Raw genomic sequence first — 25,562 nt, forward strand, 5'->3', positions numbered from 1 at the left:
AAATTCTTCAGAAACAGAAAGGCGTCAGTATTTAACAACTGTTATTAACGAGATCTGTAAGTCTCACTACCAGGTACATCACCGAAGGAAATGAAGTGAATATTGTGAGAGATATCTATAGTCAAACGCTCACTGAAGCATTATTCATAACACTCAAGATGGGCAATCAAGTCATGTTTCCATCAATGGATGAATGAATAAACAGACATGTGGTTGTTACACACTATGGGATATTATTCAGCCTTAAGAGGAAGTTACATGTCCAGTTGTGGCTATGTGGATAAACCTGGAAGACATTAGGTTAAGTCAAATGTCTGTGGGCTTCTGCAGGACCCCACTCATGTGTGCAGCCTAAAAATGTCAAACTCATAGCAGGGTGCTCATCAGGGCTTGGAGATGGGGCTGATTAAAGAACATAAAATATCAGTTGGTAGGAATAAATTTAAGAGATCTATTTTGTGATGATAATTCACAGAAATATATTGATTACTTGAAATTTACTTTAAAGTAGATTTTTTAAGGCTATGCAAATTTTAATCAGTTTAAACTAGCTATTCCACAATACATGTGTATTTCAAAATTATTCTTTTCTTTACCACAAATGTACACAATATTAATTTATCAATTTAGTTTTTAATATTTATTTTAAATTTACCAATTTTAATTTGTCAATTTAAAACAAATCCATGAAGCATTATGTTTGTTATTGCTGGTGCGCCATTCCCCAGGCCTACTCAAACCTTACTGGGCAATGTCATCAATAGTTGGTATCTACCTATTTGTAGCTATGGGTGTACTCATGTGTGCATAAAGACATTCTTTCTGAATTAATATAATTGGACATATAATTTAGTCTCAAATTTGGCGATTGTTCCAAAATGTAATTTAGAGCTATTCTTTTGTATTTGTTTTCTGTTTTAATTCAGGATCTCACCCAGGTTTAATCACATTGTTACTGTGAATTACCTCCACAGTCTTTTTATCTTAGAAAAAGTCCACCCATCTTGGATTACCTTGGTCAGAATTGCTATGTGAATATTATTTTCCTCTACCCTCAAGACCATATGATATAAAGACAACACCTTTGTTACCCTGATGTTCACCATTTCATTAAGTCCCCAGAATGATCCTTTGCATAAAGTAAAAATATTGAACAGTGGTTACAGTCATTGAATTTAAGGTTATAAAATCATGTGTTCTAATTTTCTGGCCCTATCAATTATTATGTGAGTGACTTACAGTCACTTACCTCTGGAGACCTAACCTCCATACTCTTAAATGGGAAAGTAATAGTTACTGTCTTACCAGTTCAAAGAGGTACCAGCATAGTGCCTAGAACAAAGTAAGCACTCAGACAATGCTGTCTCTTGGCATCCATATTCTAGTGGACACTAAATACACATCCGTGGATGTTGCTGGGAAACAGGCAGTGTTTCTGAGATATAATGACCTCAGTGTAGGCATGGATCTGTCAGGTGGTGGGAGAGAAAGAATATACTAGAGATGAAGCAGAGTCCGCTGTCACGATAGGAAGGAGGGAAATCAGTGAAAAACAGCTGAGCAGAGTGTGAAAAACCCTGGGTTGGAGAACCTTCACTCAGTCTGTGATCATAGGCGAATCATTTAATCTCTCTGGCACTTGATTCTGCTAGAACCCCACCAAGTATGAACAGGTTATAGTTTTTGGTTCAAAGATGGAAGAATGCATTTTTTTGAGACAAGGGTTTAGAGATCACAGTGCAGGTAGAGTTAGAAAGAGCAAATGAAGTTGGATAATAATAGCCATCAGTATTTACAGAAATCCTCTTCCATGAACTATGAACATATTGTGCTAAGCAGATTGTCATTTCACTTAAGCTCTCTAACACGATAGTGAGGCAGGAATTTTGAAGATTCCTCTATGCGTTTGAAAACTGGCTTAAAGAGCTCAGGAAACACAAACAAAATTTCTTAACTGGCTCAATCAGTCCAAACTTAGACACTTGAACTCCAAGATTTTTTCTCTCTAACCATCATTGCACACTGTAAAAGAAAAGAGTGAGGGATTCTGGGTACTCTAGGCCAACAGGATGCTGGCTAAGGATTTCCAATCAACTCCCATTTGACAGTTAATGCTACTATTTCTCATGCACCATGCTTGTATTCTATTATGCATCCCTAGTCTCAAAACTGCACAATGAATTTTGGAGGAAATAAGAAAATTGTTCCTGAAGTTGTATATAAGCTGCAAGATATTATTTAATGTCACAAAATTAGTGGTAAGATAAAAAATCATATCTATGACACTTATTTTTTAATGAATATTTTTTTCTAAAATTGTTTTGGTTTTTAAACCCTGATTCTGAAAATTAGAAACATAATTAAAATCCAATAAGTGAGGCCAGTCATGGTGGCACACTCCTTTAATTCCAGTACTTTGGAGGAAGAGGTAGGTAGATTGCTGTGACTTCTAGACTAGTCTGGGCTACATAGAGTTCTAGGTTAGCAAAGTCAAATGGTGAGACCCTGTTTCAAAAAAACTCCAGTAAGTGATTAAAATTACATTATTTAGACCTCAGTACAGATATAAATATGTTGTGTTGCTTATAGTCAGGATGTAAAACAGTTTATCACTTAAACTGACACATTTTAAAGGGATATTATTAATAACTACACCAAGAAAAGGGGTGTGAATGGGAGTCTTTCCTAGGAGAACTAGGATGTATGATTGTACTGCCATCAAACTGATGATTTTATTTTGAGCAATGTATCCATAATAGGAAAATAAACTATCATTATGGCATGTATAAAGCAAAATTGTTTAATTTGGAATTTTTGAATTTCCACTTAAAGTTTATCATTGAACATTATACAGACTGAACAGTATTACCTTTCATTAGCCTCCATGCATTGATCCTGGAGTTCCTTCTGTGGTCTCCATTCTTTCACATTAGAGCTATGCTCCTTTGGTCCAGAATGAGTGGGCAAAAATTCCTTATAATAGGAATCTTCCAAACCTAGTAATTTTCCTTGACTGGGAATGAACACATAAACATACTACACAATCAGTCTAATTTCTCCTCACTTGACTTACAGGCTAAGCATTTTATTCTTTGTATTTACTGTAAACTAAGAGCATCACAGACAAGCCCATATATATGGGAGGAATCTGAAATGTAAAAACAGTACATCCTGTTAACAGTACATCTCTTGCCTTGAATAGGACATTAGCCACTGGGCTGGTTCCTCTTTATCTGGTTTGATTTAACGTGAACTGATAGTTTCTAGAACTGCCAGTGACAACGGTGTCCAGTTTGGCCAGCCTACATCCACACCAGGCTCATGGATAACTGTCCTGAAAAGTGGCCTCGGTGGGTGAATACAAAGCATTTTTAAGTGTTCTCATCTATAACCTTAAATGACATCTGTTATGGTATCACCAAATGATAAACAGGGAACTCTGTTTATGTTCAATACAAGCACCCTGTCTACTCCTAACATTATCTGAAAGTTATTTGACATGATAGTAAGATTAAAATGTCAAACTATTGAAGTATTGAAAGACTACAATATTATAGGGGGAGGAGTCATGTGAAGATAAGTGTACCAAGCCTACAAAAACTGCAGACCTTGCCATTCTAATGACCCACAAAAGTGTAAAATATGAAATTCAATATGTATCAAAGGACCATATAACAAAAGAAAAGGAAAGTTTGTGGATACTGAAATGTTTTGATTGCTTAATTACAATTATTAAATGGGCAGAGAAATGCAGTCTATCCCAATGACGTAATTCATCCAAATCATTTTTGAGTTCTTCGTGAATGCTTTGTATAGTTCTGGCTCAGTATATTTAATTTATGAGTTCCATATAGTCCTCACACTTACTATACACATGTGTTGAGACCATGCTGCTTTCCAAATATATATGATTGGTAATAAAATTTGAACATAAAGATTTATAGTTTTATTTGAACAAAAAGATGCTGTAATTTAGAAAAGATAATTACCTGTTTTTTCTTGGTCTCCATTTTTCTTCTTGGATTGACTTCTAATGGGAATAGAAGAATTGAAAATAGGTAATATATAATAATATGTAATCATAATTTATGATATTTATTATCTTAATGATTGATGAGAAAGAAGAACCAGGATAGTGATTGCTGGCTTATAAAACTATTTCATATAACACATACTATGTGATTCTGTTTACATGTTGATTCTATAAAAGGCAAATTCACAAATGACAGTGATTGCTTAGTATTTGGATCAAGAACACTGCACTTAAGCAATTTACTAGGGTAAGTTGACACGGGACAGAAGCTCCGTGTCCAGTGCAGAGGACTTTGGAACTTGGATTTCTTGCTGATGGAGTTACTGAGCCAACCAAAGGAAAGAACATAGCAGAATGTAGAGATTTTTTTGGTGTAGGTTGGGAAAGATGACATTTGAAGCCTGAAACAGGCTTGCTTGAGAAACGGTGATGGTCAGAATTGGGGATACTCTGTGTGGTTAAGAGAGGGAGGAAGAACTGGTAGTTAGTTAGAAGGTACAATGTAGAACTGGCATAGGTGTCAGGTATAAAAGAGAGGGCAAGACCGAGGACAGCCACTAAGTTCTGGGTTTTGGAAACCAAGGTGATGTCAGTGGCATGCATGGAGGACAGGAACGTGAGAGGAAGGAAGGCCTACGGGAGAGTGTACACTCCACCAAATGAGGTTCACGTCTTTCTTTCTACTTGCATAACAGCATACGCATTAAGTGAATGTCTCTGTTTGGAGGCCTTTTTCCATGATGGGTTTCCCTTTCTAGGTTGACATTTGCATGTAAGCTCAGGTAAGTAAGAAAAAACTTCTGGGAGAACATGGCAGGTCCAAGACTATAAGAGAAGCCAGGGCCATGAGGAAAAGGGCTGGGGGCAAACAAAGGGCGCATTTAATGAGTTATCTGTTAAATGGAATCCAAGGAGGGCCTTCATGTTGCAAGGCCTCCTTCTGGGGCACCTTAATGTAGCCGCAGTTTCCACTGGTCCTCAGTTTGAGTGTAAGATTGTGGCACTTACATGGAGTAGATAGTAGTATGTAGAATCTTCAGGGTTATTTAATGTTTTGGGTTTTCGGGGTCGTCTTGGAGGTCTCAATATCTTTGGTTCTTCTTTAGAGACACCTATAAGAAAGGCGATTATAAATAAGTTCTAAATTCTAGAAACCATGTTTTCCTTTGGGTAAATGAGAACTTCTATGCATGTAAACTGTATTTGTTATTTGCCCTATTACATTTCTAGTCATGTGTTTTTCTCCAACTGTCTGATGATCTAGGATTCTGAGAGGAAAAGAGGAGGAAAAGGGAGCAAGTGGTATTTGGCAACGTGGAATAGGAACACAAGTTCATAGAAGGGATAAGGCCAGGAGCATTCTTAGAATATACGGGTTGAATCTACTTCTCACATTTTTACCTGAATGGCAAGAAACATAAAAATACAGTGTCAACTGATTATAGGTATTCTTAGTATTTTAGAAACACTTTAAAGTTTTCTGTGGCTAAATTGGAACTTGACTTTAATACCATTTAAAGTCTGAATTGATGTAGTAGAACAATGCTGTTGTAACAAAAATAAGTTGAAGATGGCAAAGAATCCGAATAATTGCCATGCGAATGAGGAGCAAAAAAGATTCTGAGAATAAAAGAATTCTTGGCCCTGCACCCATCAAATCATCTCTATTCAATCTGAGTATTATTACAGATTCCATTGAACATGGCTATTGGGGCTGGGCAGGCACAAAGGAGGAAGAGAATAGGGAGAGAAACAACTAAACAAAGTTTGTTTGAAAATGTCACAATGAAACCTAATTCTTGCATAAGATCAAGCCAGCCCAATCCTAGGATGGCTGGGGGAGGAAGTTTTCTTCAGTGATGAGGCTCCTGAGATGCTACCCTGCGATGCTATCCCCTGACATGCTACCCTAAGATGCTATCTCCTGAGGTTCCCAACCCTTGATGTTCAGGACCTTTGTCCATGATGATTTTTTTTATACAATGAGCATAAGAGATGTGGGTGGTGGGAATGCTTATTCAAGTTTTGAACCCCCCCTGACAGATTCCTGGCCTTGCCCAGGTGGGCAGCATGGGGCAGGGGTTTGGAACTGTCAGGAGGCTTGCATCCACATTTGCTGGCAGCAGTGGGCTGAGTGGATCGTGGATGCTCAATATAGTTTTATTAACTGACCAATGACTTGTCATCACATATAAAAGCAAATATGCAATACTCCAAAAATAAATGTAAATAACACAACCAATAAAACTCTGGGAAGAAAATCTAGGTGAATTCATGAAGCACTTAGGGCTGTAAATACCTTAATCAAAATTCAGGAGTCAGAAAGCATATATATTTGTTCATCTTAAGTAACTAAAGAGCTGAGATAAGAGTAGGCCAGGAATTCAAGACTGATCTAGAACATATGAGGATCTGGGTTCAATCCTCAACACCATATAAAAAAGACAAAAGATATGTAGTAGTAAAGTCAAAAGACACAAGAAAAACTTGGAAAGCTACATTTTACAACCCCACTGACAAATAATGGGTTGTTGATGTAAACACAGAGCGCTGACAAGAGCCTACAAATGTGCAGACCAACAGGAAAACATCAAAATACACAGATGAGAAGATCAAGATGAGCAAATTAATAAAGCAAATCAGCATCAAAGGCAGCTCGACAAGGGGGACATGATGCAGCAATGATCATTTTTACCACAGACAGATGAACAAAGATTACACAGAAACATAACTCTTACGGGCAGGATGACAGAACAAGTAAGTTCACAGATGGCTGAAGCAAATGCTAATTGTTCCAGACTTTTAGGAAAGTAGACCCACATTAAAAATCAAAACAAAACAAAAACCATCTTTTCTCCCAATAATCCTATTGGCCCTGAAGTCTATCCCATACAATTACAATTCTAGTAAACCAAAAATTTTGAAGATGTTTACTCCAGTACTTTTCATAGTGGCAAAACTTGAGACAAAGCAAGTAAGAACACACACATGTATTTGCAAAGGATAGGAAAGAACATGTGTTTTATAATAAGGGTTCCTAAGAGAGGAGAAAGCGAGTTTGAGTGCAGGGAAGAAGCAGGATAAAAGAGAAAGAGAAGATCTAAGATAAGAACACATTTACAAAAGCATTCATAAATACGCATGTAGGTATTGAGTGTATCATAGCTCTAACAAAGTACAAATACATTGAATTGAATTTTTAGAATTTTTAAGTACTTCTATGCTTTATAGAATTCCCACTAGCTTAGTTTTTCAGCTGCTTCTTTTTTCCTGAGGACATCTAAAACAGGAGGCTGAGCATTATTAAAGGGGTGCTTCCTAAGACACCTGTGAAGTGGACAGCCAGGGAATGAAACAGACTGATGGGTCTGATTGCTCTGCCGACTTTTCTTGAATGGTTTTGTTTCCTGATTTCTACAAGTTTTTTTCTGCAAGTTTATCAGTACACAAGTTTATTCTATGCCCCGATGTCCTTCTTCATTTTGTTCCTTTGGGGGAACACAAGGCTGTAAACTAATCGTTCTGTCCCCATAATTACAAAAATGACACAAACATTTATAATCACAAACTTTCCACAGTGTATCAATGCTGGCACTAGCAAAATTAGGTTTGTGGCTATTTCATGTGATGTGAATGAGAAATGCTTGCTTGCAAAGGTTACAGCCAGGAGGCAACACATTTATTCATACTGTAGTGCTGATAATAATTTCCTTAAGTGTTTTTGATTGATCAGAAATGTACCTTTTGGATAACAAATTGACAAATATTTCAATATTTTGTATCCAGAAGAAAGGGGAAAATTTTAAAACTCATTGCTAGCATTTGCTTTAGAAAGTTAAAGTTCAGTATTTTTCTCATTTTAGTGATAATTACCCTATTTTACTTAAGTATTCACACAGTGTGATTTGCATAAGTGTTGAGTGCCTAAATCAGGTGTCAGCAGCTGTACATAAAGCTAACTCTTAAGAAGTCAAATTTTCAGTTTTTGTAAATTTCCATTTCCTCTTGACTGGCTGTGACCTTCAAGAAATATAATGACATGGAATTCTTAAGGACTTCTCCTTAGGCGCCCTAGGAACAGACTCATCCAGGACTGATGACCACTTGCATTTCCCCCATTTAGCTCATACACCCTCTGGCCAGGTTAGGAAACCTAGAGATCTGAATTCAAGTTTTGAGTGTGCAGCTACGTTCCAAAGGGCTCCTCTTGGCCTGGCATGACCTCCTTCCTTTATCTCTGCTCAGTTCTCACTGGACATCACTTGATCTTTTGCTGAGGGTGTTTGTGTTCTCTTAGCTGACAGGAGGAACAGGGTTAAGGCAAGGGGCTTGTCTTGGCTGAGTGTCCTTAGCAGCATGGGTAGATAGAGCATATTGTCCCATTTTAGAGGGTCTGTTTCAGTCTCCTGACCTCAACAAGAAAGCTACTGCTCCTCCCTTCATCTGAGCTGCACAACCCAAGGCTTTGGACACCAGGGATGGCTTACAACAATTGCTATGCTATCGTGGGCTTTCACTGTGAAATCTCTGCTTTGGGAACTTGCTACTAACACACAGAGCTTTGAGGATGTTTAGACCTCCACTTGGCCATCCTATCATTTGTTTCCCTTAATCCCCCCCATATATATGTTGGAAGGTATTCTGCATGCTATGGGAGAAGGAGAAAGGCAATCATCAATATAACGCAGATGAAAATTCTGTGACCTCCAACAATGAACTGATTGCAATATATATTGTTGCAATAATGGTACAAATGATATGGAGTAACAAACTACTTTTTGATTGAATTTAAGCCCTACACCAGGAGATAGAATCCATACCTGACACTGCTTATGGCTAAGAACAAGAGAATAGATAGATCACAGACCTAGGGGAAAACCTATTATTATTCTGCTGAAGGAACACAGCAATAAAATAACTCCTAATGACATATTGCTATATCCATCCATCAGTGCTTGGCTCAATCCTTATTAGAGAGGCTTCTTCTTTAGTAGTTGGGTATTAGCATAGAGATCCACAACTGGACAATGTGCAGAGGGTGACTTTGGAGCACTGAGTTCTTGTTTTTTAATTTTATTTTTAACTTAAATTTAAATTAGAAACAAGGTTGCTTCACATGTCAATCCCAGGTCCCTCTCCCTTTCCCTTCCTTCCTCCCATGCACTCCCACCAACCCTCTCAATACACTCTTATTTCCCCAGGGATGGTGAGGCCCTCTATGGGGGTGTCCATAGTTTGCCATTTCATCCAGGCAAGGGCTTAGACCCTTCCCCAAGAGTCCAGGGTGAGAGTGCATCTCTCATTGTTGGATGGGCACCCAAAGTCCATTTGTATGCCAGGGATAAATACTGATCTACTATCCAAGGCCCAATAGATTACCTAGGCCTCCTCACTGACACCCACATACAGGGGGTCTTGATCAGTCCTATGCTGGATTCCCAGCCATAAGTCTGGGATTCAATAGCTAACACTTGTCAAGTCAGCTGTTTCTGGGGGTTAAACCAGCTCAATCTTAACCCCTTTGCTCATCAGTCCTCCCTCTTTGTCACCGGGTTCCTTGAGTTCAGCTCAGGGTTTACTATGGGAGTCTGCCTCTGCTTCCATCAGCCATTGGATGAAGGTTCTGTTCCCCAGATTCTCTGGCCGTGGGATTGTAGGCTGGCACTTCCCAGATCTATGTCTAAAATCCATATATGAGAGAGTACACACCATGTTTGTCTTTTTGTGACTGGGTTACCTCACTCAGGATGGTTTCTTCTAGTGCCATCCATTTGCATGCAAATATCAGGATTACATTTTTTCTGCTGAATAGTACTCCATTGGGTAAATGTACCACATTTTCTCTATCCACTCTTTGGTTGAGGGGCATCTAGGTTGCTTCCAAGTTCTGGCTATTACAAATAATGTTGCTATGAACATAGTGGAACAGACATCCTTGTTGTATGAATGGCATCTTTTGGATATATGCCTAAGAGTGGAATTGCTGGGTCTTGTGGTAGACTTACTTCCATTTTTCTGAGAAATCTCCATACTGATTTCCAAAGTGGCTGTACGAGTTGGCACTCCCACCAGCAGTGGAAGAGTGTTCCCCTTTCTCCACAACCTCTCCAGCATAAACTATCATTGGTGTTTTTGATTTTAGCCATTCTGACAGGAGTAAGATGGTATCTCAGAGTTGTTTTGATTTCCATTTACCTGATGGCTAGGGATGTTGAGCACTTTCTCAAGTGCCTCTCAGCCATTTTAGACTCCTCTATTGAGAATTTTCTATGTAGTTCTGTGCCCCACTTTTTAATTGTATCCTTTGGTGCTTTGGAGACTTGGTTCCTGAGTTCTTTGTAAATTTTGCAGATCAGCCCTCTGCCAGATATGGGGTTAGTGAATATCTTTTCTCATTCTGCGGGCTGCCTTTTTGTCTTGTTGACTGTGTCCTTTGCCTTACAGCTTATCAGTTTCAAGAGGTCCCATGTATATGACCTCACTGTCTGTGCTACTGGTATTATGTTCAGGAAGCAGTCTCCTGTACCAATTCGTTCAAGGGTACCACCCACTTTCTCTTCTAAATGTTTCAGTGTGGCTGGATTTATGTTGAGGTCTTTGATCCATTTGGACTTAAGTTTTGTGCATGGCAATAGACATGGATCTATCAGCAATCTTCTACATGCTAGCATCCAGTTATGCTGGCACCATTTGTTGAAGATGCTTTCTTTTTTCCATTGTATATTTTTAGCTTCTTTGTCAAAGATCATATGTTCATACATGTATGGGTTAATATCAGGGTGTTCAATTCCATTCCATTGGTCTACCTGTCTATTTTTGTGACAATAACAAGCTGTTTTCAGGACTACAGCTCTATAATAGAGCTTGACATCAGGGATGGTGATGCCAGATGTTGCTTTGTTGAATAAGGTTGTTTTGGCTATCCTGGGTCTTTTGTTTTTCCATACATAATTGATTATTGTTCTTTCAAGGTCTGTGAAGAATTGTGCTGGTATTTTAATGGGGATTGCATTGAATCTGTAGATTGCTTTTGGTAGGATTGACATTTTTTACTACAATGATCCTACCTATCCAAGAGCATGGGAGATCTTTCCATTTTCTTTCTTTTTTTCTTTTTTTTTAAACTTTTTTTATGGTTGTTGAATTAATTCATTATTTTTGTTTTGTTTTTGTTTTTCAAGACAGGGTTTCTCTGTGGCTGTCCTGCTCTTGTAGACCAGGCTGACCTCGAACTCACAAAGATCTGCCTGCCTCTGCCTCCCCAGTGCTGGGATTAAAGGTGTGCGCCACCAACGCCCATTTTCTTGATGTCTTCTTTAAGTTATTTCTTTAAAGACTCAAAGTTCTTGCCATGCAGGACTTTCACTTGTTTAGTTAGCATTACTCCAAGGTATTTTATGTTGTTTGTGGCAGTTGTAAAGGGTGATATTTCTCTGATTTCTTTCTCAGCCCTTTTATTGTCTGTATATAGCAGGGCTACTGATTTCTTGAAGTTGATCTTGTATCATGCCGCTTTGCTGAAAATATTTATCAGCTGTAGGAGTTCCCTGGTAGAGTTTTTTGGGTCACTTATGTAAACTATCATATCATCTGCAAATAGTGAAAGTTTGACTTCTTCCTTTCTAATTTGTATCCCCTTGATGTCCTTTTGTTGTTGTATTGCTCTAGCTAGAACTTCAAGTACAATATTGAAAAGGTATGGAGAGAGTGGACAGCCTTGCCTTGTTCCTGATCTTAGTGGAATCACGTTGAGTTTCTGTCCATTTAGTTTAATGTTGGCTGTTGGTTTGTTGTATATAGCTTTTTATTATGTTTAGGTATGTTCCTGTTATCCCAGATCTCTCCAAGACCTTTATCATGAAGGGGTGTTGGATTTTGTCAAAGGCTTTTGCTGCATCTAGTGAGATGATCATGTGATTTTTGTTTCTCAGTTTGTTTATATGGTGGATTACATTGATGGGTTTTCATATGTTGAACCACCCCTGCATCCCTGGGATGAAATCTACTTGATCGTGGTGAATGATTATTTTGATGTGTTCTTGGATCTGATTTGCCAGTATTTTATTGAGTATTTATGCATCAATATTCATGAGGGATATTGGTTTGAAGTTCTCAGGAAATGGAATATTTTTCTGGATGGCTGTCACTTGCCAAAATTAAACCAAGTACAGATAAGCAATTTAAATAGACCTACAACCCCTATGGAAATAGAAGCAGTCATCGAAAGTCTCCCAACCAAAAAAAGCCCAGGTCCAGATGGCCTCAGTGTAGAATTCTAACAGAAATTCAAAGAACAGCTTATACAAATTCTTCTGAAAGTATTGCACACAATAGAAGCAGAAGGGTCTTTGCTAAACTCTTTCTACGAGGCTTCAATAATCTTGATACCCAAGCCACAGAAAGACACAACTAAGAAGGAACATTGAGTTCTTAATGGGCTATCTTCATCAAGTTGCTCCCCTCAAGGTTAAGTGATCTATGCATAAGAGGAGGCAGAAAGATTGTAAGAGCAAGAGGTGGTGGATGACTCCAAAGAAACAGTGTCTTCCACACACAACCAGACCGATGCACATATGACCTCACGGAGAATGTGGCAGCACACACCTCCTGCCATTTTTATAGACTTCAAAGAAAAGAAGGAAAAAGCACTCCTGCTAATAGGGTGAATGTCATAACTATCCACTTGGTGATCTTTGCCTCTTGGATGTATAACTATATACATGCCATATGCTTTTGTCATCTTCATTGGGTTGAAATAAGATATTTCCAGCCTCAAAGACTAGTCTTGTTCTAGCCTATGGGGTTATCTCTGAATTTTCCCCACAGACATCTTGCATATATGTATGTCAGGGTAGACACACACACGAGAGTACAGTGATACAGATGGTGACTGAGACAGCACTGCCATTCCAGGCATGGTGAGACTTCATCATGAACACTGAGGTAAATCATCGGTGTAAATCACACCAAAATTCCACATACAGTTCATCAATAAAAATCTATGATTATGTGCCTAGAATACAAGGGAAACTCAGTAGAGTAGGATTTAAAGCCTCTAGTTATGTTTTGGCTCTTTTCAAACTAATGTTGATTTAATTTATCTGAAAAATATTTGGATATATAGTCTGAGTGTAAACATGGGCTGGAGAGACAACTTGGCTCACAACCAAAAATATAAAATGGTAAAATCTTGTCTTATGTTTTTTTAAAGAGTCAGGTAAAACATGTAGAGAGAGAGAGAGAGAGAGAGATAGAGAGAGAGAGAGACAGAGAGACAGAGAGAGAGAGAGAGAGAGAGAGAGAGAGAGAGGGAGGGAAGAAGGAAGGGAGGGAGAGAGGGGGAAGGAGGGGAAAGAGAGAAAGAATATGACTTTTTGAATTCTGTATGCATGGTTTAGATTTCCCCTGCCCTTTGCTCTGTAACACACAAATGAGAGCTTGAGATTCTTCTCAAAGAGGTGATCTACATTTGAATTTTTCAAAAGCCATCACTCCTTATTAGAACATGTCCAATTGCACTGTAGCTGGAAGAGATACCAAGATAGCTTTGGCATATTTGGAGATGAGGTACTATCAGACAGGGTGCAGAAACTCTGCTTCAGGTTGTAATGGTGTTGGACAGGTTCTTTATTTTACTCAGCACTGATGACAACAAAGGTGGAAAGTGTCTACTTGGCTCCAATGAGAACCTAGCTTTCATTCAATTAGCCATCGAGCCTTTCTAGAACGTTTGGCAATGAACTGCCTCTCCTTGGGGAAGAGTGAGCTGTTTTATTTACAGAATTACAATTCCCATTCTGCAGCAGTATTTCATCTTGTAGTTGGATTAGCTTGCAGATTGCTATAGTTATTCTTTAATAAATGCTTTCAAGAGGCGTTAGTATTCCATGGATGGAGTGTCATTACTTCTCTTTTTGTCCAGCCTTGTTTCTTACCATGGACACACATTTTTCCCTTTTTAAGCTCTGATCACTTCTTTGGCTATTTACTCATTAGTGGTTTTACTGGGCCAATTATATAAAGTTTCTTTTCCTTCCATCCTGCCTGCTTGTCTTTCTTTCTTCTTCTCCCTCTATATTGTCCTTCTATTTTTCATTTCACTGTTATGTTTGGCAGTAATAAATGAGTTCATTATCATCACTGTTCAACTTTTCCCCATGCTTCCCATTTTGATAAGTAAAAACAATCACTTTTTCTAATTTATGTCTTCATTCCTGAATGCTACACATGTTCGTTCACCAATCAATGTCTTGAGTTCACTTTCCATTGTGAGCATACCTGGCTTTCCTAATCTTATGAGTCCTTTCTCTGTCTCACACACTAACCTGTATATTCGTTAAAAATTTCACTAGTTTGTTTTCAGCTCTTCAATCTTTTAATGATTCTTTTGAGTCTTTTTCTGAGCAGATACTGTGGAGTACTCAGGCCACAGACATTGGTCTCTGTGTTTCTCAACAATTCTGGAAAAAAGTTTCAATAGTCAGCGACCATTAAAAATCTATTGAATTATCTCAGTCTGAAATCAGAAACACCTGTGTCTTGTTGGTCTGCAGTATATTTTTTAAAATAAATATTATGTTGGTTTTAGACCTATTCAACTTAGGCCTACTCACTATCATATGGCTGACTTTTTATAATAGAAGCATGCATGTTCATTGATGACATTATTTTATTCATTTTGCTGATCAGATACCTTTTTTCTGTCTGAAATTTATGATCGAGCTTTAGGCATATTAAAGTTCTAGGGGCAGAGATTTTTTAATGCAATGTTTTATTTTATTTTCCCCTTTTATTGAAATAGATTCTTTGTTCATACAGTGTCTCCTGATTACAGCTTGCCCTCTCTTTACTTCTCCCAATTCCTCCCAATCTCCTCTCCCATCCAGATCCACTTCCTTTCTGTCTCTCATTAGAAAAGAACAGACTTTTAAGAATAACCAAAACAAAAAGAAAAGAAGAACCCCAAAATCATCACAACAGAGTTAGACAAGACAAACCAACAGAGGGAAAAGACCCCCGAGAGAAGGCACAAGAATCAGAGATCCACTTGTTCACACATCCAGGAGTTAAATAAGTGCACTAAACTGAAAGCTATAGCATATACACAGGGAACCTGGTGCAGACCTGTACAGACCGTGTGCTTGCTGCTTCAGTCTCTGTGAGCACATATGAGTTTGCTCAGTTGGTCTAAAGGGCCTTGGTCCCCTGGTGTCCTCCATCAACTCAGGCTCTTATACTTTATCTGTGGGATTCCTTCAGCTCAGAGGGGAGGGTTTTGATGAAGACATCCTATTTAGAGATGTGTGGTTCAAAGTCTCTCTCTTTGTGTGTGTGTGTGTGTGTGTGTGTGTGTGTGTGTGTGTGTGTGTGTGATATCTGACTGTGTGTCTTCTTAGCCTGCTGGAGAAGGAAGCTTGAGTACAACATTTTAAACTTTTGCAATTTCATAGTATATTACCTTGCAGTCCTGAAGCACAACACATCATACAATCATGCATCTCTTCATTACTGTCTCTTCATGTTTTCCTTGTAAACTTCAAGATATTAATTCTGACTATTATTTCCAATGAGTTATTTTTCCATTGTAATATCTTATAAGAAAGAACAACTGTGATATCTATCAATCTGTATTGTCTATTTCTTATGTTATCATCTGTATATCTGCACTTAACTTTGTTGCTGATGCAAATTATTGCTTAGACCCATTCTTAGCATTGTTAAGGTCAGACTCACATTGTACTGTAATTCTTCCGCAATCTTTCTCATACTTTTTCATGATTATGCCCCGCAGAAACTTCTCTACTTTCAAACTATGTTGGCTTAAGCTACTGCTTTTTTCATTTAATTTTAATCCTGCTCTTTAATAGAATTGTTTTCATTGTTTTATAGTTAATTATGATGCTGGTATTTACTTTAGGAAATGTACACATTGCTAAGGAACATCCTTCAGTTTACTGGGTTTTGCATGTTATCGATACTGTATGACTGGATTTTATTAAAAACGGCTTTGGTATTTATCAAGATGGCTTTTTCTTCTGACCTTTTGATATAGTGTTATATCCATGTGTATTATTTGGACAGTCTTTCATATATGCCATTGCATTCCACTGGCAAGTACTGTTTTCAGGAATTTCACCTTTAAATCCATAACGAAGATTGGCTGATTCAGTTTTTAACAAAACATTGCTTTGAGACCTTTTGTTCTAAGATACATAGAATTCCTAAAATAGATGTAATTTTACTTTTCACATTGTTTTCTCAAGTATAACACACACTGTGGATATTAGCTGTTATTTGAACATTTGAAGGCATTTGCCTAAACATGTTCTTAGAAACAATTCTTTGATGGAATTACCATTTTAATGTTTTACTGTGGAAAGCAGGGTACATTAAGTATTTCTTTTGCAAAATTAATAGCCTTTTCAGAAGGCAGATATTTTAGCATTCTCAGAGTATAGTTGGTACAGTCTTATCATTTTTTTCTATTTATTTGTAGATTAAAAATAATCAAACATTTTTCTTTTGTTTTTTTAGTAGCATTACCTTAGCTATGTTACCAGTCCTAAAATGCCATCATGTTCGAACCCACAAGGACTGAATCTGAATCAATTCATTGGGTGAGCCTTCATGATTTAATGGTCTCAGGGAATGCCATTACAGACCTATCCAGAGGTGAGCTTCACTGTATATAGTCAAGTTGGCAATCAAGATCAACTGTGACACCTGATTATTCTAAGTTTGGGCTTTATTGAGTAGTTTATAACCAAAATAATTTAAAATTATATTGAATGGTAATTATTAAAATAAATTGCAAGTATTGTATTCATAAAAACAAAAACAAAAGTAACATTTCAAAATTTGTTTTAAAGCAGCTTGCCTTACTTTCACAATGTAAAGAATGGATTTCTGACATGATAGCTAAATCAATTCCAACAAAGTACTTAAAACTGAGATGAGATGGAAACATTAAAGTTTTTGCAACCAAATTATTTTTTCAGATCACATAGATTTTAACTCCTCAAGACTCCAGAGGAAGAGGGAATCATAGGATAGAAGACAGATCAGGCACCAGAGTGACCTCGAGTGATCTAAAGCTTGCTTGGCAAGCTAAGCAATAGTGGAGAGACCACCTCGAATGCCCATTCCTGATAATGAACTTGATGTCTATAACCATCCGGGAGCCTTCATCCTGTGACTGATGGAAGCAGAGGCGAACACACAATTAATCACTGAACTGAACCCAAGGAACCCAGTGACAGAGAGAGATGAGTGATGAGCAAATTGGCAATGAATGGGCTGGCAAAACCAGCAGAGACAGCTGATCTGAACAGGGGAGAGCTCTTGGACCCCAGAGCGACAATGGTGAGGCCAGCATGGGACTGATCTGGACCCCCCCAAATGTGAGTGTCAGCGAGAAGGCCTGGGCAACCTATGGGGCCCTGAGCTGTGGATCAGTGTCTATCCCTGGAATACAAACAGTCATCGTGTGCCCATAGCACAAAGAGGGATGCTCTCTCAGCCTGGACTCTTAGGGGAGTGCCTGGACCCTACCCAGAGTGAAATGACAGACTCTAGATATCCCCTATGTGGAAGGATTTGGCAATAGGGTGGGAGGGTGGGGGGGGGGGGAAGGGAAGTGCGGGAGGTGGGGAGGGAGAGGGAACTGGGATTGACATGTAAAACAAGCTATTTAAAATTAAAATAAAAAATGATAAAAAAAGACTCCAGAGGACATGGAATTAACACAGAAGCAGAAAAGCAGTTAGCAATGTGCTTCTAATTGCCTGTTAAGTTTTTGATACCGATGCGTCAACAAAGGCCAGCATTGGGGGCAGCATGGGAGCCAAGCAGTTCCTTGGTGTGTTTGGACACTGTATATGAGATGGATTCCAACAGAGATCATGTAACTGCCCCTTACTATGACAACATTGCAAGTAAGTATGTTTATTGTTCATTGTTTCATACCACTGGAGAAAAAAGGCTTTTAAAGGGAATCTAGCATACTTTTAGAAATTGTATTTAGTCATCATGGTTTAGTACCTAAACTCCTCAGAAGAATAATCAGGCCAGACTATTTTTCATGATAATGATATTCTGAAGTGAAGAAGCAAATGAAGTGAACAGCTTGTTGCCAATCCTTCTGTTGCCAGTGCACCCCTCCCCAGTGGAGGTGACCATGGCAAACGGAGTCCACTGGAAGCCCTGGGACCATTCTCCCTCTCTTAAGTTGTCACCCAGGAAAATAAATGAACACGTCAAGGCTGTTTTATGAGTGACATAAAACTTTCAAAATTAGTTTAAAAATGGTATTTCCGCCCGACACTCACTTTGAAAGCAACATTAAAGCTTTTAACTTTGATGAACTATATGCACACAGAGCAAGGGCCATTCTGTGACTTGAAACGCGCTGACAATACCATGACAACGACACAGAATAGCATCCTTATTTGTTTGCTGGGCACCACCCAAACCTGCAGCCTGGTGGATTAGTCAGTGCTCCTTTGTAAGACAAGAAAGGGAGCTTACGTCTCTGGTACTAGGGCTATTCACCCCACAATCTCTTTACAAAAGTCAACACAACTTTGCATGGTGTAGCATATTTAAGAAGAAAAGCATCCCCACTCAGAAAGCATTCAGCAGGAGAAATCATGCAGTGCAGGTGACGTGACTGGACAGCTCTGAGAGCAAGAGTATGTACTAGGAACTGTGACTAAAGGGCCGACTTCTAGCTCACACATCCTAGGTACTGTATTCCTGTCCTAGTTACAGTTACTGCTGCTGTGATGAGACACCATGATTCAAAGAACCTTAGGGAAGGAAGGGTGGTTTTGGCTTACACTCTCACATCACTGTTCATCATTGAAGGAAATACGTAAAGCTCCTCATAAGGGCAGAGTTAGTTAAAATTAATGTGAACACTGTAATGACTCCTCCTATGTTTTGCATGTTTTCTGGGGTTTTGGGGGATATGACTGAGAAACGTTCCAGGCCTTCTTGCATGGCTTAGCCGAGGCTTACTCTTAAAAAGAAAGTTGGGTATAGCAACTAACAAAGACAGCTGCAGACTTCTGAGGCATGAACACAGGATAAATTATATATATATATATACATATATATATATATATACACATATATTTGTTTTTTTCGAGACAGTGTTTCTCTGTATTGTTCTGGAGCCTGTCCTGGAACTCTTTCTTTGAAGACCAGGCTAGCCTCGAACTCACAGAGGTAGGTAACTGTGCTTCTCCCTTGAGGGGGCTACTGGGTTGCAGGTCTCTTCCTCTCTTCCACTTTTGATCTGCCACCACGGCGCAAGCAGCCTTTTCCACCATAGTCTCCCACCTTCTCCCTGGTCCACTGTTTCCCACCTTCTGCACCACCCTGTTTATTCTCTGGATCCAGGAACTATGTGACTATCTGTTCTTGTGAACTATGAGGACTCATCCATGAAGCATGCTCCAAAGTCACACCATACTGCTGTTCTTTAGAGTCCTTCCTGTCATGGCAATGTCCACCCAATCATGTTAGAGCCCCTGACTGACTTCTTTTCTCATGCAATCCAGCACCCCAATCCCCTGTGATCTACCAATGAATATAGATAGAACAAGGTTTTTTGTTTTTTTAGAATCCTGAAGAGTCAGCAGGTCCCGAAGGGGTGGGTAGGACTCCTGAGGCTTTTAGTAGCAGCCCCATACCCCCCTTCTCCTACTCTACCCCCAAGCCCTATTTCCTACCCCCACCCCACCCCGGGACACAGGAGAGGCCACAGAGAGACTTCCTGTTGCATGGGTGGACAAGATTTCTGTTTTTCTGATCCTGCTTGCAGGACATGCTGCCTCCACTGTGAAGATTGTAGAGGCCAGCAGGGTCATGGGTGTCCTGATAATAAGTCATGAACAAATGACTAGTGACTGTGGGCTCTACCCGATCCTTCAGAGACACAGAAGAGCCCAGGGTCTTTGCACATTCCTAAAGAACTGGGATCTCATAATGCCAGAGATGGGACAGAGTGTGATTGAGGATGACCCTGATGAGGATGTGGACACAAGAGAACCCTATGCACCATACTAATGGGAATGAAAACCAGTGCAGCCACTATCTGCAGAAATCAGTACAAGGGTTTCTCAAAAATCTAAAAATAGATCTATCATGTAGTCCAGATAGACCACTCTTGGGTATTTACCCAAAAGGTCCCAAATTATCATATCACAGAGATACTTCCTATCAATATTTGCTGCATTGTTATTCATAACAGCTAAGTTATGGAGCCAACTGAGGTGCCCAACTCACAGATGGATGCAGACAACATAACATACACAGTGCAATTATTTTCAGCCATGAAAATATGAAGTTGCTCCATTTGCAGGAAAATACATGTGTCTGGAAATTCCCATGTTAAGTGAATTAAGCCAGTCCCAGAAAGACATGAATATACCCTTTCTCTTATTTGTGGTTCCTAGACTTTGTACAGATATATGAAATCATGTGTATACATATGACACAAAAGTAGAAATGAAACTGTATAGGGCAACAGTGGAGCCTAACAGGAAGGGGAAGGGATGGGAAAGGGCAGGGTAGAGTTATGGGGAAAATAAGCTCAGCACACATCATATACTTGTATGAATATATTCTTATACAGCACAATACCATGAACAATCAATAAACACAATGAACAAGGAAAGAAAATGTAAGCCCAGTAGTTCTGTGTCTCTGAGAGGTTTGAAGACTCCACATTCTTGCAGATGCAACCCTGAAATAGGGATGTTTCATGTCTACTTTCTCTTACTAATCTAACATCATAACTCCCCTCTCTGACCTACCTCTTGCTCTCTGTGACATCATAGGCCAAGTTAAGGTTAAGTTGTATAAAAGGGAGAAAATAATGAGGACCCCTCCCCTGGAGAAGTGGACTCAGAGACAGCAGGAAGTAGAACATTCTGGAAGAACATGTGTCTGTTTATAAGTAATAGAATGAAACAAAGGCTCCAGTTCTTCTGTGATGCAGAATATCACCTCAGGTCTACCACAGAACACAGGTAAGAAACAGACTTAGAGTCTGGAATTCTCTTCCCTTTAGGTGGCTCTACCATTACTGATCTTTACCTGAGAGGTACCGATGCGTAGGCATACATCTATTGATTGGTTTATGTCGATAGATGCCGAGGTAAAGTGGCTTCAGTTGCTGTGACAAAATCATTTCATTCAAGTTTTTCTGCAGAATGAAGTATTCTTCAGATAATTTTGATATCTAAAAAGAAGGCCATACAGCAGATTAAACCAGAGACAAGACTTACCATACTCCATGGGACTTCCGAGTTCCTCTCACAGAGCTACCTGGACTCTTGCAACCGTGTTTAATAAAGTCCTCACGTTACACAACCTTCAGCTCTTGGCTTCTTGTCTGTGTCATGTTTTCACCAAAGGTTGCAAACCTGTGATGCTACATTCAACATCTATCCATCTGTCTTCCTGGGGTTCCTCAGATCTGGCTTCTGCACTTACCTTACTGGTGTGGTAGTCTACTTCTAAGGACCTACTGGCCTTTAGTTGTGTTAAGGCTCCCCACTTCCTCTCCGTCTTCTTGGCTGACTCAAGACTTGGGACTCCTCTTCTTTTGCTTCACCCCTCATCTCCACTCTGCATTCCATCCCCTACAACCTAGATCTCTGCTAGGGTGAGTGTAGGGTTCATGATTTTCTGCCTCTGGAACTGCACTAGCCAGTATTTCTACCTTTCCTCATCTGTCCCAGGTGCACATCATCTCTGGGTTTCTAATACCTGATTTGATCTTTGGTGAGAAAATTTGTATGCAACAAAGAAGAGAAAGATTGAATGCACATAAAACTCACTTTTCGCCGGGCGGTGGTGGCGCACGCCTTTAATCCCAGCACTCGGGAGGCAGAGGCAGGCGGGTCTCTGTGAGTTCGAGGCCGGGCTGGACCGATAGCCTCCAAAACAATACAGAGAAACTCTGTCTCGTAAAAACAAAACAAAAAAAACCCCAAAAAACAAAACCAAAAAAACAAACAAAAAACCCCCTCACTTTTCCAGGTGCTTAAAAATAAAAACCATGCTACAATTAGGGAAACTCCCAGGAATCTACAAGAATGACCCCACCTAAGTCTCCTAACAGTAGTGGATAAGTAGCCTAAACTGGCCCTATCCTGTGATCATATTGGTGACTGCCCCATTTGTCATTAGAGAGCCTTCATCCGGTGACTGATGAAAACAGATACAGAGACCCACTGCCAAACATTAGCCCAAGCTCAGGGAATCCTGCTGAAGAAAGGGAGGAAGGATTGTAGGAGCCATATGGGTCAAGGACATCACAAGAAAACCCACAGAAACAACTAACCTGGCTTATAGGAACTAACAGAGTCTGAACCAGGGAGCCTGCATATGACCGACCTAAGTTCTCTACATATATGTGACAATTGCGTAGCTTAGTCTACTTGTAGGATTCCTAACGACAGGAGCAGAGGCTGTCCCTGTCTCTTCGGCTTGCTCTTGGGAACCAATTCCTCATACTAGATTGCCTTGCCCAGCCTTACCACAAGGGGAAGTGCTTAGTCTTACTGCAACTTGATATACCATGCTTTGTTGATACCCATGGAAGGAAGGCCCGCCCTTTTCTGAACAGAAACAGAGGAGGAGTGGACTCAAGTGGGGGTGGGGTGAGTAGTGACATGGAGGTGGGAAGAAAGAATGAGAGAAGAGGGAGAGGGAACTTCGGTTGGGATGTAAAATAAATAAATAAATAAATAAAATTGAGAAGTGAAAACATTCTCAAACCAGAAATAGGTGTCTTCATAAAATGATTTTAAAAAATAGAAGAGGAAGGGGCTTGATAAATTAGTCAGTAGCAGATCTCCATTCATTGCTAAAGGGCAGAGATGGTTGAACCCAACCTCATGGTAGAGATGCAGGGCAGGCATTATGCTCTCTCAGGGTGCGGCTCCCACAGGGAACAAAACTTAGTTTAGGGACCAGGGATATTCGGTATCCTCCTCTGAACATTCTACTACGGAATTTCTTCTGTCATTTCACAGACCACAGACTACTCTGGTAATTTATGTAGTTCAGAGGTCATCTAGTTAACATCTGTCACTCTCTGTAGGAGGAAGTAAAAATGCTGACACAGACAGACATTTTATTAAGGTCAGGTACCTGGGAAAAGAGAACAGGAACAGGCATTCCCTGCTCCTGCAATCTCTCCCTGGCACATTCTTGGCCAGAATTGCTTATTGTCATGAGACTTTCATGTTCATCAAACAGAGGCCCCGCTAAACTTCCCACCAGGTTTTAGCAGCTAATTATGCCAAACAAGCTGAAATTTGGGGAAGGGAAAAAGTCTATGATTTCAGTTTTAAAAATCTTAAACTTGCACTTGCATTTTTTAATAATAAAAGAACTCACAGATACACGAAATTTTCTACTACCCAGTGGCAACACCTCAGTAAGTGATATAAACCATCTGGTATCTTACTACATATGGCTGCTATGATAATTTTATTCTTTATTCTTATCACAAGCAATGGGCATAAAAGTACATGGCTACTAAATAGTGAAGCCATCAATATATGTTACTAAAATGTCTCATAAATACAGATAAAACACTTCGTCAGTTATTTACTATTTGTTTAAACAGTTACTGGGCAGTTCCCAGAGACTTTTATTAGTAAATAAATTTATGTACATACCTGTCTAGAAAACGTTGCCACATCACAGGTTTCTTTTTTTGAAGCCACCTTTGAGTCTCTGTCATTTGTCACCCTGGTAGGATGGCTCCCCTCATGCTTTGTAGCACAGGAATAAACACTGTGAATGTTTCTTGATACTTCTGTGGGTGATGAGGTGATCTTTTGATTCTTAAAGGATGGTGACAGTCTGTCCTCCCCCAACCGTTGCTTTTGCTTAGATTCCTGGTATTTGCTCTGGATGAACAGGGTAGCCTTATTTTCCTCCCTGGCCTGCTCTACTGGTCCAGTGTCTTTTTCTCCGAGGAACCCATGCAGGTGATTGTCTCTCTCCAGGTTATACAGTGATGCATTCTGGGTAACCACAGATGTCTTATTTTCTTTTTCTTTGTTGTCTGCATTTTGATAGACTGACCTTTGACTAAGACTAGGATCCAAAGTTTTTCTCAGGTAAATCTCCTCAGTTAGCCACCGTCCTGGGCAGCTTGGCTTTTCCCACGTCTCTCTCCCTTCTAGACATGTTGCTTTTGATCCTTCAAAGTTCCTCCCCTCTGTGTACCACTGACAGTAAGTTTGCATCGCAGTGACCCCCTTCTCCTTTTGCCTGATCTTCCTGCTTTCTTCCAGGCCTTGCACACACTTCTGCCTGGGGTTTGCTTCTACCCAAGGGTCCCCCCCAACACACAGCTCTCCCCCGTACACATTGCTTACTTTCTTCTGAGTCTGATGTCTTCTGCTGTTACTCTCAACATTGGTGGCTTTCCCATCAGCTTTACAGTGAGCTGTCCTTCCCGCAGATAGGCTGTCTTTGTTGTTTGGAGTGGAAATGTTGGATTCATTAGTAGACGCTGCCTTTTCTGTCTGTTTCATCATAAAAGATTCCCTGTGCAAAACAGGTATCTGGACATAAGATCATGCTAAATGAGAGGATATTAATTTTGTTAGTAGTGATGTGCAATATTGTGTGGTAAGATAGGAAAAAGAAACAAAAAAAGTAAAAAAAGATCAAGTCTCATTTATAAAGTACTTCATAAAATGTTCTCTGTACTGATAACTGGGGTGGCTATTTGAATAAGAAAACCAGTTTCAACTTGGAATGGGAAACACGCTAGCATGGGAAGAACTATATTTCCATTCATTGAGGAACCAAAATTCTACACATGATCAAGCCAGTCAAAAATTCGGGATAGGTGGGAAGAGGCTCATGAAGCCCCACCCCTAGCTGGGAAACTTTGGCAGTTGAAGGCTGCTGGGGTGGAGAGAGTCAGTTTATTTCAGGGAAGTGGCCTCTGTTAGGTAGTGCATGCCCAGTGGATTGCCCTGCATCCATGCACATAAGGACATCGACTTGGAGTCAGTGGGTTATGTAAAGAGGACATCAATTTGTGAAGGGGTGTGGCAGGAGGTGAGGTTGCCTGGTGTCTCTTGGAGAAATGGAAAGGGAACAGGTTATTCATATGATCAAAATACACTGTACACATCTATGAAATTCTCAAGGAATGGAAAAATTGTTGAAAGTTCTAGGAGTTTAATCCTTTCCAAATATAACCCTTATAATGAAGAGTACATATAATCAGTTGTAGAAAATACACCCTGTTTTGGAGCCAGTAGTTAGAATGTGTTCCCCAGGCTCTCGAACTGGACTTTAATAAACACCAAACTCAGCGATCACAGGAAATACTGTGCAAAATTAAAAGTTTAATCAGTGTCCTTGATCCACTCATGATTGCATTATACACAGTGCTTCCCCTCCATTTGAAGACAGGGAGGTAAGGTCTTCTGTACGTCATTTTCTTCCTTTTTGAGCAATATGAAAACCGCATAAGAACATC

At 39.6% G+C, this 25,562-nt stretch overlaps 1 protein-coding gene across 5 annotated transcripts in view; it reads right to left on the reverse strand.

Annotated features, from left to right (window-relative positions):
* Positions 1 to 25,562, reverse strand: part of Myo3a (myosin IIIA) — a 188,246-nt gene that overhangs the window by 3,261 nt on the left and 159,423 nt on the right. For 3 of the 5 annotated variants that reach the window (XM_040755402.1, XM_040755399.1, XM_040755398.1), the window contains 5 exons: positions 23,734 to 24,613; positions 21,137 to 21,281; positions 5,042 to 5,145; positions 3,990 to 4,030; positions 2,870 to 3,013 (listed from right to left, as the gene is read on the reverse strand). In XM_040755402.1, the coding sequence (XP_040611336.1) occupies positions 2,870 to 3,013; positions 3,990 to 4,030; positions 5,042 to 5,145; positions 21,137 to 21,281; positions 23,734 to 24,613 (1,314 nt within the window). Of the gene's footprint in view, positions 1 to 2,869; positions 3,014 to 3,989; positions 4,031 to 5,041; positions 5,146 to 21,136; positions 21,282 to 23,733; positions 24,614 to 25,562 lie in introns of those variants that run through there. The other 2 variants (XM_040755400.1, XR_005880707.1) reach the window with 2 other exon arrangements.

The sequence above is a fragment of the Mesocricetus auratus genome, unplaced genomic scaffold (assembly GCF_017639785.1).
Source record: "Mesocricetus auratus isolate SY011 unplaced genomic scaffold, BCM_Maur_2.0 Super-Scaffold_100013, whole genome shotgun sequence".
Classification (NCBI taxonomy): Eukaryota; Metazoa; Chordata; class Mammalia; order Rodentia; family Cricetidae; genus Mesocricetus; species Mesocricetus auratus.